General features: G+C 35.6%; 2 protein-coding genes across 2 annotated transcripts; both read right to left on the bottom strand.

Moving 5' to 3' along the window:
• Window positions 1-274: 274 nt before the first annotated feature.
• LOC115919785 (ZP domain-containing protein-like) lies at window positions 275-3,090 on the bottom strand. Its single transcript, XM_030973977.1, has 2 exons — window positions 2,798-3,090; window positions 275-679 (listed from the first exon to the last, which is right to left on the bottom strand). Exons 1-2 carry the CDS (start codon window positions 2,945-2,947, stop codon window positions 275-277), a joined length of 555 nt encoding a protein of 184 aa, XP_030829837.1. The 5' UTR covers window positions 2,948-3,090.
• Window positions 3,091-8,803: 5,713 nt separating this feature from the next.
• Window positions 8,804-12,098, bottom strand: LOC115920030 (deleted in malignant brain tumors 1 protein-like). The gene is made up of 3 exons (XM_030974893.1): window positions 12,040-12,098; window positions 11,378-11,776; window positions 8,804-9,521 (listed from the first exon to the last, which is right to left on the bottom strand). Exons 1-3 carry the CDS (start codon window positions 12,056-12,058, stop codon window positions 9,130-9,132), a joined length of 810 nt encoding a protein of 269 aa, XP_030830753.1. The 5' UTR covers window positions 12,059-12,098; the 3' UTR covers window positions 8,804-9,129.
• Between the last annotated feature and the right edge of the window lie 2,500 nt (window positions 12,099-14,598).

The following is a 14,598-nucleotide window of genomic DNA, read 5'->3' on the forward strand; positions in this document are numbered from 1 at the left end:
CCACTACGGATAGGCGCATCATATGTTTTTCCGTGTATCTCATTTTCATTATATTTTCAATATGCTATTGTAATTTTTTAGCATTGTAATTAAATTAATCAATTTAATCAATTTCTGCATTAAGAGTGTTCTATTCAAATTGTTTTTCTGTTTTACAATTGAATGTCCTTAATCAGGAACTTGATGAACAACAGCTTTTGCTGATCTATTAAAAAGAAGAAAAAAATACTGTTTCAATAAATAAATGGATAAATGAAATGAGAGAGTGATTTCATTACCCATTGTCGAGGAAGTTGTAACTCTTTGCGTCATTCGGGTACTGAGATGGCGTGGCCCAGCAGTTCTCGAAAAAGACAGTCAAGCCAGCCACAGTTGTCAGATTAACCGCAAAGTAAAGATGTTCTCCAAGAATGATCTCGCCTTCGTCGTCACCTGCGAACTCGTCGAAGGTCGCATCTGTGTAGCGATCGAGTCGAAGAGAAAAGTCACCGTAGCCCGTTTCGTTGAACACTATCTCGCCGATCTTCGAGTCGAAGGAACTACCCAGGAGACGATGGCGATCAAGTTCACATTTGACAGGGATCATAAGGATGTTATCCCGCGTTATTTCCGTGCCTGGCAACGGCCGAGGTTTGTAGGACGTTACCACATTAGAATAGATAATGCTGGTCTCAGTTTCCTTAATAATAATGATGATGATAATAATAATGATAATGATGATGACGATGACAATGATGATAACAATAACAACGATAATAATAGAATAAGTAATGATAATACTGATAACAATAACAATAATAACAGCCTCTGGTGCTACAACTAATTATCACAATGATTTTGTTCATACAAAAACAATCCGCAGCATCAGTGCTATTCTTCCCGAGGGAGGTCCATTTACCATTAACTCAGTAATTGCCGGGTAGCCATTAATATGTTGACCGGGATTCGGATCCCCAACCCTTGTATTGAGAGCCAGCGAATAAACCACTACCACACAGGGCGTATCAATAAAAAGTTTACCCAACTTTGGTAGCTCCTAATTAAAAATTCATAACCAATATGACTTGGACATTGCTTTCATGATGAGGAGTAACTTATTTTCTGTTCAATGATACCCTTTTAATAATAATTTTTGCCACGGGTAAATGAGCAGCAGGGTCTTTAAAAAGTGTTGTCAACATCGCCTTTTTCTAAGATTGGGCTTTAGGAGCAAATGGGTCTTACCATAATTATGCATGTGCTTTTCTGGTCTTAAATCCTTTTTTAAGTTAAATTGTGCCCTGTGCTTCAGTGCTTCATTGTTCAAAATAATGCAATATAACTAGGTTTTCACAGAACCTTGTTTCAATTGACAGGATAACCCTTAATTATCTTAAACAGCCTACTACCTTCTTCAAGGCTTGTCCCGTAATATCTCAGTTCTCACCGCTCACGTGTCCACTGCGCCATTTCACACGCGTCAGGAGCATAAGGTGTTTAACTCGAATAGCGATTTTGATTTGGGTTACTAAACCCAAGTGCAAGAAAGAACATTTATGATGATTACATTTCAAAGAAAGTGATAACAGACTTTTATTTTTTAAGAAGGTAAAATCCTTGATAAACTTTATCCATTTTGTATCACTCAATGAGAAGGATATATTAAACAAGGGTTGCGGATGAAGGCAAGATTGCAATCATCATAACGAAGAGAATATCATAAATTTTGCTTGTAATAAGCATTTCTTTGAGTTTGAGTTGATGTTAACTATTTTTCTTCCAACTCCCTAATAGTCAATGTAAATAAATGAGCAATTGTTTTGGAATGACATAACACACACATAATGGCTTTTGACCCACATTCATTGTTCAGCCCAAACTTCGTATAGACGCGTACACGAGGATTTCGACAATACTTTTTGAAAAGCCTCCTGTTCAGTCATCGTTCGTAGCACAATTATGAAAATGGTATAATTAGACAGGGTATTAGTTTTTTGTACAATGAAATATAATTCAAGATCACACAGGTGAAAATTTTTTAATTAGAAGCTACCAAAGTTGTGTAAACTTTTATTTTGATACGCACTGTATACCTCAACACCCCGAATCACGCTACATTGAAACAGCGGTAAAATTATGCATTATGATGAAGATCGACCTCAAAAAAGAGTGTTACGAAAAGATTAAGTATGTCTCAGTTTTCTTTTTAACATGGTTAATATAGCGGTAAAATCATTTGGAAACACGACTCGAACAAAATACACAGCTCTATCTCCACTCTATAGGAACAATGGAATTGATATAATGATACATGTCAAACATGCTTTTGGTTTATATAGGCCTAGAAAATTATTCTAATTCATAGAATTTTATCAAAGGTGTGTTGTACGTCACCACGTTAGAATAGATGATGCTGGTCTCAGTTTCCTAAATAATCATAATAATAATAATAACAATAACAACAACGAAATAATAATAATAATAATGATAATGATGATGATGATGAAAATGATGATAACAATAACAAAAATAATAATAGTAGTAATGATGATAATGATAACAATAACAATAATAATAGCCTAGAGAATTATTCTGCTTCAAGGAATTTTATCAAACAGTAATAGTGCAACTGTTTAACGGCATATGACGTTTAGATCTTCTCACTGGTTCTAGGTGGGAAAGGCTCTATTAAAAGCACAGAAAAGAAGGAATCATGAATGCTTCGAAGCTCAAAGAATGATAGGCCAGTTTAACAGATTCACCTCAGTTCTGATTGGACAACGAAAATGACGGTACAAATTGTGCTTATGTTATTTACTTGCACTCTGGTTGAACACTTGTCGTATCTGGTGTATAGAACGATTTGAGTAGTATCATGATCGATCCCCACGCAATCTTCATCCTCGAAATGAATATCTTCTGCATTCGTTCCGTTTGGTAGCTGCCTTATGTCCAGGAAAACCGCCATGGATGTGCTGTCACACTCCAGGTTAACTTCTGTTAAAGATAATCATTTCCAGATGGTTTTCAAATATCGAGTGTACGCCGCATGCTCTTGCGACGATTAAACCTCGTCTATTTCCTATATAAACTAACATAATTTCTTAACTTGAACCCTGGACCCAACAATATTACTAATCCTAACCGTACACCTCACGTAAAACCCAATAGCAACCTTAACCATATTTGACGAAGTAAAGCAATTTCGTGAATACTATCTGCGCATGGGCAGATAAAGGTCATTTGTGATAAAATTGTAAAACCCACCGAGATGAATACGTGCTCATGTTATGTAATCATTAGGGACTTTTAGATTTGCATGGACTGATACGTGTGACGTCCATTCAAGGCAGTGCATTAAAAGGACGTCGATCGTAGCAATCCCCAATGTCTTCGTGTAAATCTAAAAGTCCCTAATATTCATGTGTACACCTACGGTACATTCTATGATACAAGATCAAGAGGGCAAACAAAAGCTTTTCATAAAGCACAAACATGACTTTGGCATTGATTATTCTTATACACACACAAAGTAGGACTTCTCCATGAGTAAAAATTCTGTGGATATTTGGGGTCATTTTACCCATGTGCTAACTACGAAATGGTCTATTGCCGCAGGAGCAAATGTCTGGTCACCAAAATAATATCAAAGAAATAAACTCTCAAGTGCACACAACCGTATGACGAACCTAAGCTACACAGGAAAGGTCTTCACCGATTCATGAATTTTGAAGTATAAAGCCGAAATTGATAGAATAAACAAGTTTGTGCAAATCCTACTCAACTCTTGCAAAATGGTGTTTTTTCAATGTTCGTTATCTGGCTCCAAACAGACAATGTAGTATAAAGTCCGATTAGAGAAAAAAAATTGTGTTTAAAAATTCACAGATTGCGAAATATCCTCAAAACAAATATATATAATATTCCTGGACAACTACCATTTGCAACTTCAGCATGGGGAGGGGGGTGGGCTAGGGTAGGCATCGACAGGTTTTCTAGGGGCTGGGAGGGGCGAGACTAATATCATTAATAATGCTTTTTTTAATTTTTATTCACAAAGCATTATTTTGCCTGAACTTGAGGTGGAGTGTGACCAATGCTCCGAGCCACTCACCAGTTGTGCCATACGATGTAGGTTGCGATGTAGCCGTTGCATAGTGATCATCATCGTGGGATATAGTTTAGATGATAACAAAGGGGGGAAAGAGAGAGAGAGAGAGAGAGAGAGAAAGAGAGAGATAGAGAAGGATGAGAGAGAAGGGGGAGACGGGAGTTAATGCAAGTTAAAATACATGTAAACAAACAATTACACCTTTGATCGTTTAACTTAAACGTAATAACTCGTATCACACAGAGGTATTCACATTGTGAATTTGAAGGATGTCACATTTATATTATACTTAAGTTAGCTTTTATGATATTTCTGTGAATGTTTTACTTAAAATGATGGTCTGAATATTCAATTAAAAATACGAAGTCCGACAAATTCAGAACTCAACATTTCCCAATACGCATTGCAGTTGAAATTCCACCTATTTAAAGGGATAGTCGAGTTCTGTTGCAGAGGGCGCTACTCAAAATATTTTTTTGGTGAGATAATGAAAAACTGACTGGCAAATTTGAAAGAACATACAATTTATGATAAATACGATTGGTCAGGTCGATCGTGCCTTTCATGCAGTGGGTACTTCGCAAAGCTGCGGAACAAGTAGTTTACTCCGCAACAAGGCTATCGATGTTCAGGAAAAAATTGCTTTTGAGAATAGCAGGTTGAATGAAATAAAAGTGTCTTTTGCAGGTGAAACTATCTGGTTTATTCATTTATATGCACCAAATGAAGTAAGCGACAGAATGGATTTTTTCCACGAATGTTTTCATTTATTTCATGAACATGTACTTCCAGGAGAAGGGATTGTTTCAGCCGGTGATTATAACACGGTCCTGAATTGTAAAAAGGACAAAAAAGGAGGAATAATCAAAGATGGTAATGATGCTTTGTATTTGCGTAACCAAATCTCTTTAAAAAAAAACTTAATTGATATATGGAGAGTGAGAAACCCTGAAGCAAGGGAGTGTACACATGAACAATCTTATCCATGCTTTGTACAGTCTCGAATAGACTTCGTACTGTTATCCGAATGGTTGAATAATTTTGCTTAAGTCATTATAGGTCGCTTTATGCAGACCATAATGCAGTGTATTTAAAATTCGAGTTTAAGGCCGCAAAAAAAGGGCAAATGCATTTGGAAACTGAATAACTCACTTTTGCAAGATGATGGTTATCAGAAAAATGTAATTTATCTTATTAATGACTTAGAAGCGAAATTACAATTAAAAACAGAGAATATATCAGTTTTGTGGGACATTTTCAAACAGAAAATAAGACACATGTCAATTAATGATTGTATTAATAAGGCAAGGGTGAAGAATTGTCTCATGTTAGAAGACAATTGTCAGAATTCTATGAATACGAAATACACGGTGCACAAATACGGTCAAAAATCAAATGGTATGAAGATGGTGGGCGAAATAATAAATAATTTTTAGGCTTAGAAAAAAGAAACTTTAAGTTAGAGAATATGTTTAAAGTAAATGTTAATGTAATAATATACAGAAATATGAAAGATATAATTGTAGCTGAAGTTAAATATTTTTCTCGTTTGTATTCGGCGACAGGAAAAGAGAATGAAGTGAATGATTATCTGAAAAACATTAAGGTTGATAATGTATTAAATGAAAAACAAAATAGATACTGTGATTTAGAAATAACACTTACAGAATGTAATGACGCCCTAAATGGGACTAAAAAAGAAAAAAAAACAGGTTCAGAGGGTTTGACTTTTGAGTTTAACCAATGTTTTTGGAATAATTTGCAACATATTCTGTTAAATTTATTCATAACATCATTGTTAATAGGAAATTTACCTATTTCACAAACTAGAGCTGTCATAACCCTTTTACATAAGAAAGGTGATAAAGAAAAATCTTTCAAATTGGAGGCCGATTAGTCTCCTAAATACCGATTATAAAAGCATCTGTGTTAGCAGGAATGTTGAAAAAAGTATTAAATGTTTGTATTGATTCAGATCAAAAGGCATATCTTAAAGGACGTTTTATTGGGAACAATATTCGTTTGATCGATGATCATATATGTTATTTTTAAGAAAAAGAGAATTCCGGAGCTGTTATCTTTTTGGACATAGAAAAGGTTTACGATCAAATAAGTTGGGATTTTCTTTATAAAATTTAGACAAATTTAACTTTGATTGCATATTTATTGGACATATAAAAACTCTTAAAAAAATGTTCAAAATTGTATTATTAATAATAATTGGCAATCATCTTTTTTTTCTCTGCAAAGAGGTCTTCGGCAAGGATGCCCAGTGTCTGCTCTATTGTTTTTAGTTGTCATCGAAATATTAGGAACCGAGATTAGATCAGATGAAGCTATTCAAGGTGTTCAATTACCGGGATTAGGAGATATGCCTGATACAATTTTCGTTGCAAACGAAATTCTTTTAAAGATGCCATGCGTAAAATAAAAACTTTTGGTTGTGCAGCAGGACCTACTTTAAATGTATCAAAATATAAGAGGTTTGAAAATGCCAGATTTTGTCTTGCAAAGTTTTGCTTTAAAAGTAAATTGGCTCTTTAAGTTAATGGATAATAAAGATCATAATTTTAGATGAAAGATTCTCCCATATTATTATTAAAACTATCTTGGGCCTAACTTTTTAGTGCTCAAGATGAGTTTCTTAAAAAACGAAGATTTAACAGTTCTAAAAGAAACACCTTTATTTTACCAACAATGTATTTCCGCATGGAAAAAATGTCAATGTGTAAATAAATCATGTAATGAGGTCAATAATATTAGAATGCAGCTGTCATGGGGAAACACATATATAAAAGAAAAAAAAATTATGTTTATGGTGGAAACACTGGCTAAAATCTGGAATATTATTTATTGGGGACATCATAGACGCCAAAGGGGATGTGGATGTAAATCGGGCAAAAGATTTACTTTGTATTAAAAATAATTATTTATGTGAGGTTAAATTACTTTGGAAGTGTTTACCTCGTGACTGGAAAAGAAAATTAAAATGTGAAACTGTTTTGTGTTCATATAAAAATTAAAAAAAGTTATCCTGGGAAAATATATGGAAAACGAATTTGACATACGTTAAGGAAAAAAGATTAAAATAGTTTAATTTCGAACTACTCTATAAGTTATTAGTATTTGAAGAATTTCTATATCGTTCAAAAAGATCTGATCATGATTATTGTTTGAAGTGCAAATGCACAGAAAAAAATATTATCATTTATTTTATGACTGTGAGTACTCAAAAATATTTTGGAACAAGGTCTTAATTTTCTCAGAAAAACAGAAGTATTGTTTGATAATGAAAATATTGAATACAGTGATATAATTGTAGGCAAGCAATGTGATAACATAAATTCAAAATATGTATTTTAAAAAAATCTATTAATTAATTTAGCTTCTTATGTTTTATATACGCAAAAAAGAAAAGGTAATTTTACAAACAAATTCGACATTTTTTTAAAGTAAATAATTACTATGAAGGGTAAATGTTGAAAAGCATCATCTCTGGAAAGAAATGTTGCCTATGTTAAACAAAAAAGTATAATTCTTTTTGTAATATAAGTATAATTCATGTGTTTTTCTTTGTAATCGAGATAATTTCGTGTCTCTTATGTACGTATTATTATTCAGTTAATAAATGATGGGAAAAAATACGAATTAAAACATACAATTTAAATGACAAAATCATCTTTGTTTGATAAAAATTGGTTCAGAGACGGCTGTAATATCCATAAATATAACGATTTCTAATACTTGTGTATCACCACAAATATTAGATAACTTGAAAAAACCGTTGAAAAAACGAAACAGCGCCGTTTACGTCATATTTCAGCCAATGCCGATGTTGGCTTTTCGAGTTGGTTATATTACGCACAACCAGCCGGCCCATGTATTGTTATTTTTAATTAAATAATTAATTAACGGTCAACGTGTTTTTTTTTAAAGTGGAGCTGAATTGGTATGATCGTATTGGCTAAATTTCACACATTTTGGGGTCTAAAATTACCTCCATAGCAATTTTAGGTTCTAAAAGGGCACTAGAAATTTCATAGATAAGAATAAGAGCAATAGCCATGCACTTTGAAGGCATTTGCGATCTGAAAACAGAACTCAACTATCCCTTTAACACAGAGTCATGAGTCATTAATAAATCGAGATAGCAAAGAGGTTAGAAAAAATGACAAGGCGATGCACATTGGCATGGGTGTCGATCTGTAATTGATACCTATTGTTCAGGGGGATGATCTATTCATTCATCCCCCTGAACAATAGGTATTACGTAAGGATCGACACCCATGCACATTGGTATTGTTGGTGTTGAATAAATAACTGAAAGACAGAGGCATTTTTAGAGTAAGATGAGGCCCTATTCATGGAAATGTCATAAAAGATACTAAGAAATAACTTTGAAATCTTTTAACCTTACAATATTCAAAACTCAGTTTTTTACGAGTTTAGGTTTTCAGCAATCATTAATAATTGGCAATTTCAAAACATTATTATCACTATCATTATCATTATTATCATAATAATCACTACAAAACATATCATCATCATCTTCATTATTTTGTTTAGCGTAGGCCTCCCTTTTGCGTCAGGTTTCTTCACATTTCATTGTTTCTCTTTATCAGTTATATAAATGATGAAGAAGACAAAGAAATTGATTCGATTTTTCTTTCTTCATAAAAAAAACTATTTAAAAAAATAAATAAAAAAAGGATCTTTAATAACTTATTTCATAATTTAACTGAGGTCTGAAATATCTACGATATTACTTATATTTCATTTTTTTCTTTCTGTAATTTAGGCAGCACGGATAAACTATAAAGCCGAATAAAGGCTGTTCATGGCCGCGGTTTCCATTCTTTTTTTTGCGTACAGCGCTTGAAATATCCTATTTTAATCTTACAACAGGCCTACACGGATAATAGGTAGGCCTACGTGAATCCCCTCTAGACATTCTTTTAAAATTCTTTATTCATTGACGGGACTGTTTTTCTCATAATTTTCTATTTTTATGATTTTAGTTATGTGACTAAGAAGGTCGTTCAGCTACCTTCAAATAAACAGCTTATTGCGAAACTAGCTCCTTTGCCTGAGGTTCCGCGATTGTTGTAGTAGTAGACCGTCATGACGTTGCTGCTTGAATTCACACTGTCAGGTATGCTTAAATTACCAGTTGAATGTTGTATCACAGAATAACCAGTATTCGGGCCATCATACACGCGAAGATACCCGTTAGAATCAAGCCAGAAGTCGTTAAAATCGATTCGAACTGTTGTGTAGCTGGGACATTCTACGAACCACGTGCACTTGTAGTAGTCGCCATTTACATCCGGGTAATCAGGGGTTGTGAGCGTGATACGACTATCTTGGCCAGACAATGATACAGCGCTACCACATGAAGACATCGGTCCAACCTGCTCCCAAGTTGGTTCTCCTGAATATAACATACACCAAATATATGATAGATAATATATTAATAGTTGCAATAAATATAGCGTTTGGTACTTATGTTTCTAAGTGCTTTATAAGAATATTATTACACGGCATGCACCCCCTTCATCAGAATCTGCCCGGTTCTTTATAATTCCTTACACACTTTATTCAAGCCGTCGAAGATAGCGTTATCAACAAACTCACAAGCCCAGCCTGAGGAGGACCTATTTTTTTCGCCGGGCGTCCTTTTTTTTTTCATCACGCCATCATCGGCTGGAAGCAAGTAAGTAGGGGGGTAGCGTTGGTAACTAGCCTGGACTAGCCTACTTACGGCAAAACCACTTTGATAAGGCGCTAAAGCCATTTCCTTTACATGGGTGGAAAATGGCAAATGTAGATGATTGTCTTGCCAAAGGAATTTGCAAGGCCAGTCTTGTGATCCACACTCCGGAGACATACTCACTGGACCACGACATATCTTGACATGCATATTAATGTAGCTGCTTAGTAGTAAGATAGGAGAAGGCAAACAAAAACATAATTTTAAATAATGTGTCTGTTATAATTTAGATCATCCCATAATGCGGATCCGTTTTCATAATCGCAAAGTCCTGGGGGTGTTTCACAAAGATCCTAAGTAGAACTTAACACTAAGTTTGACTTAAAAATTATGGACAGCCATTGGAGCCTTAAAATGAAATAACCTCAAAAGCAGAAATTCAAGTATTTTAGACTTTTTATTAATTCCACATCCAGAACATGAAATCTCCTTGATGATAGAAAATATGAATGATTTCAATAAACAATGAATGCCTTTCAAAATAATGAATGCCTTTCAAAATAACTTTTACAATATATTTTCAAAGATGCTAATGGCTTTCCATAATTTTTAAGTCCAACTTAGAGATAAGTTCAACTTAGGATCTTTGTGAAACACCCCCAGGATATAAATTTGTCGTGCCTATTGATATCGCATTATCTTAGTTACCCAATCACATCCTCAGTCTATCAGGATTTGGATGAAGTGATTTTTAGAATACTTTGAAAGCAATGTCTAAAATAATTTTGGAATACTATATATTTATTTCATTTGTCTGTGTGTATTTGTGGAGGGGGGGGGGGGGGAGTTCAGCCACTAGTGATCAAAATTACTGCATTTTAAATTACTGCAATTTTGGAATACTATATATTTATTTCATTTGTCTGTGTGTATTTGTGTAGGGGGGGGGAGTTCAGCCACTAGTGATCCAAATTACTGCATTTTAAAATTAAGCAAGTTTTGGTTTAACTAAAAATCTTAGAAACGAATTTATCAAGCGTCAGTGTGAAACCGAGTCATCCCTGAAATACAAACTTGGCGCTCGTACTACGTATTAATATTCATAACGCCAGTATGGATTATCAGAAATGATTCTTTTAGTCTAACTTCGAAAAACCTCGGTTGAGCCGAACCGCTGTTCTTCGAAAGGATCAACTCTTGGCTCGTATTCGGTTACTTCTATCACGGATATACTATACTGTCGCTAGTAGATCCATACTAATATTGTCCACTGAAATAAAAGAGCTATCGAGGGAGAGAAAGAAGGCAAAGAAGAAAAGAGAGGGGGAGAGGGGGAGACAGAGAGATAAAGAGAGAGGGAGAAAGAGAGGGGAGACAGAGAGAGAGCAGAGAGAAGGTATTAGCTGTAATATGGAAATTGTATTGTCTAGATATATAATTGATAATTTATGTACCTCCGTTTATTAAACATACCTATGCATTTGTATTACCATTATATATCTTGTGAGCCAAAATGACCTTTTTTAACGTGAAACTTGGAAATAACCCCGAACAGTACTGAACTGAATATATCAAACCTGACGAAACAATGGAGGCTTCAGCGAGTATTCCACGTTGCTTTGTTACGTCACTCCAGTCAGTATCATTGTAGTAAAGCGTCATGGTATTGCTGGATGACTGAATGGCTCCAGAACCTGGTGTGGAACTCGACGATATTTCGGCCAACTGATAGGTTGAAGAAACAGAAGAGGCATCGTAAACTCTGAGGCGGGAGCCAGAGAAAATGTCGAAATCGTTGAAAAGCAGCGAGATTCGGTATCCGTATGGGCAGGTGAAATACCAGTAGCAGATGTACCGGTCATTCCTAACCTCGACTGGATAAGTCGGTGTTCTAAAGACAATAGATGGTGATGAAAGGTCGAGGTGTACCGTTTGACCACAGGAATCAATACCCACACTATCCCACGACAGTTCGTCTGAAAAACAAGGTAAACACACAATATTATAGGTATATAGTTCAAAGATAACAAAGTTGAATATTGTTATCAATAGAGGAAAGAACGCTCGTTGAAGATAATTTGCGTTGGATTTTACATAAATTACGATCTTCGCAATTCCGATGAAAACCGACTCTGATTTTCCGTCAGATTTGCATTACTTTAAGCTTAACTCTCGACTTAAGTGCTTATATGAAATCAAAACATGTTAAGAGTCAAGTCCAAAACCACTCAGGTCATACCTGTTAATGCGACGTCCATGGCATAACCATGACCATTTCTACTACTAGATGTATCGTAGAAAACTCCAGAGAAACCTCCTTTTGTTGAAACCACCGTAGAATTACTGACAATACCTCGAAGATCGGAAATCTGGAAGAGCGATGACGATGGATAGTCGTACACCGTCACATACTCGTTTTCTGTCTGGAGGTCGTGTACACGCATCTCAACTTGCTTACCCGAGGGACTTCTGACGTACCACCAGCAGTCGATGGTCACATCAGATTCCGAATTTTTATGATACAAAGGAGTGGTGGTTGTGACCCGTGGTGTACTTGTACTCAAAGGAATCACTCCGCCACAGAAACCCGGCACCTCCGAGGGCATTGCATCTGAGGGCGACAATAAAGAACAAAATGCGGAGCTGTTCTTCGAATTGTCATGAGGGCGCACGGAAGAGTGATGGAAAGTAAAATTAATTGATGTTATGATGCTAATTGTTTATTTTTAGCTGCGTGTGTATGCTAAGGCTGGGGAGGTATTTCTTAGGATTTCTTACCACCTGTCTTCTCAAAGTATGAAGCATATACATGTATGCTACCCTCTTTCCTATGTGTTCATCCTTTACATTACATTAATTTGAAATTTTACCTATATACAGTTAAGAATTACTACTCATTCAGTGGTAGACCCACTTGTGTGTATTATGTTCGTTCATATGTCACATACAAGAGCATATAGAGATATAAAGTCATATAAATACTATTGTAAAAAATATTGTACAATTTAGCGCTTGGGCTGCCTTCTATATTTCTTAATAAAACAATTATCATTAGTATGATATTAGAACGAAAGCGTAATACATATTTTTGTTAATAAGAACTCAAACTAACGCCTTTTTTACGAACCATACGGGCCACAGTCCGATCACGTATCCACTACGTTATGACACATCTATATTGATTATAACTATTATGGGAAAAGCATATTTTTTAGTAGCCTAGAGCCCTAGCCTGCACTAATCAATCACCCTTCATCAAGTTGAATACACAAAAAAGGGGAAAAGGTGAATTGCAAAGGAAGACTTATATTATTTAAAAGCAGAGGGATTCCATCCCATCCACATGTTTTTGATGAAAATACCATTGAAACACCTGTAGGCACCGTAAAGGGTACAAGAGATGTCAGGAGGAGGAAACATATTTGCTTCAACTAACAACCACGCATATCTTTCTTGTATTATCAGTTTAACTTTTTCTACCAGCTCATCTAGAATGTAACATGTTATCAACGTTGGATTTCTCGTTCATACCTAGAATCCTCGCTTCGAACAGGATTCCTGGGCCGTTATAACCAGAGTTGTAATCGTAGTAACGCACTATCACTCCGCCCCGTGAAGACAAGACAGTAGCAGGTGATTCCAGGCGTCCAGACAAGTAAGATACCTGGTAACTTGGACTAATAGAAGTCGGATGGTCATAAATATATATCATTTCATAACTGCCTGTCTCTAGATCAAGTACTGTCAGTTGGACCTGTTTTCCTGAAGGACTTGTAATATACCAGTAGCAGTTCAACAAAACAGAAGATCTAGACGACTGATAGTAGTACGGGATGGAGAAGGTAGCATGTGGTGAAGACTGAGTCAGTGGAATCGTACCTCCGCATGAAGCCGCGCTCGAAGAATTGGGTGTGTCTAGGAAATGAAAATATTTATAACATACATGTGTGTAAAATTATCTCGATAGATAGACGGCAACTTGCTTACATTGCTAGGTCGGGTAAACATTATGGATTGCCCTACCTTGCAAACACGTAGGCCTAATATATTCATATGCACTCTGACTTTTGAAATAATTCGTAGCATAGGCGCCGGAAGTTGGGGCGGGGGGGGGGCACTTGCGCCCCCCCCCCCCACCCTTAAAAAAAATATTTAAAAAAGCAGTAAAGGAGTAAAGATGGTTTGTATTTTTGAAACAAAAAGAACATACAAATAAGAAAACCTGAATTGAATCACATACAAATTATATTCCATTCAAAGAATGGGATTTAAATTTCCTATACATTCCGCATGCCCCTATATTTATCAATCGAGGTTTTTATAATAGCGATACCCGCATATCGTAGAAATATTGTGAGAGGATGGGAAAGCGAGTGTGTTTTTTATTATAGAGGTGAGAAGACATGAGCCCCTGAACACTGACGTACTGATGGGGGGGGGGGGGTATTTCTAATTTGAAACCAGTGATTGATAAACGTTGCTGAAATGACATGATTTTCCGGTGTTTTTCGGGGTAAATCGTACCTTTTTATGCGTTTGTTGGAAAATTACAAATTCCCAAATTTACAGTCGGGCGAAAAAAAATGCTTATTTAGAAGCATTCATGTCAGGGCATGCAGAATGTCGGGGCTTGGGGGCTCTAACCCTCCTTCACGAATTTGAAAAAGTATTTAAAAGAGAAAAAGAAAGGAAGAGAGAGAAAAAAAAATGAGTGACCCGCCAATGTCACAAAGGAGGTATCAACATATGCTAATCTGGCCGTAATTAAATGCCTAAAACTCATGAGTTTACGGGGGTT

Source organism: Strongylocentrotus purpuratus, unplaced genomic scaffold (genome assembly GCF_000002235.5).
Source record: "Strongylocentrotus purpuratus isolate Spur 01 unplaced genomic scaffold, Spur_5.0 spur5_scaffold_7, whole genome shotgun sequence".
NCBI classification, from domain to species: domain Eukaryota; kingdom Metazoa; phylum Echinodermata; class Echinoidea; order Camarodonta; family Strongylocentrotidae; genus Strongylocentrotus; species Strongylocentrotus purpuratus.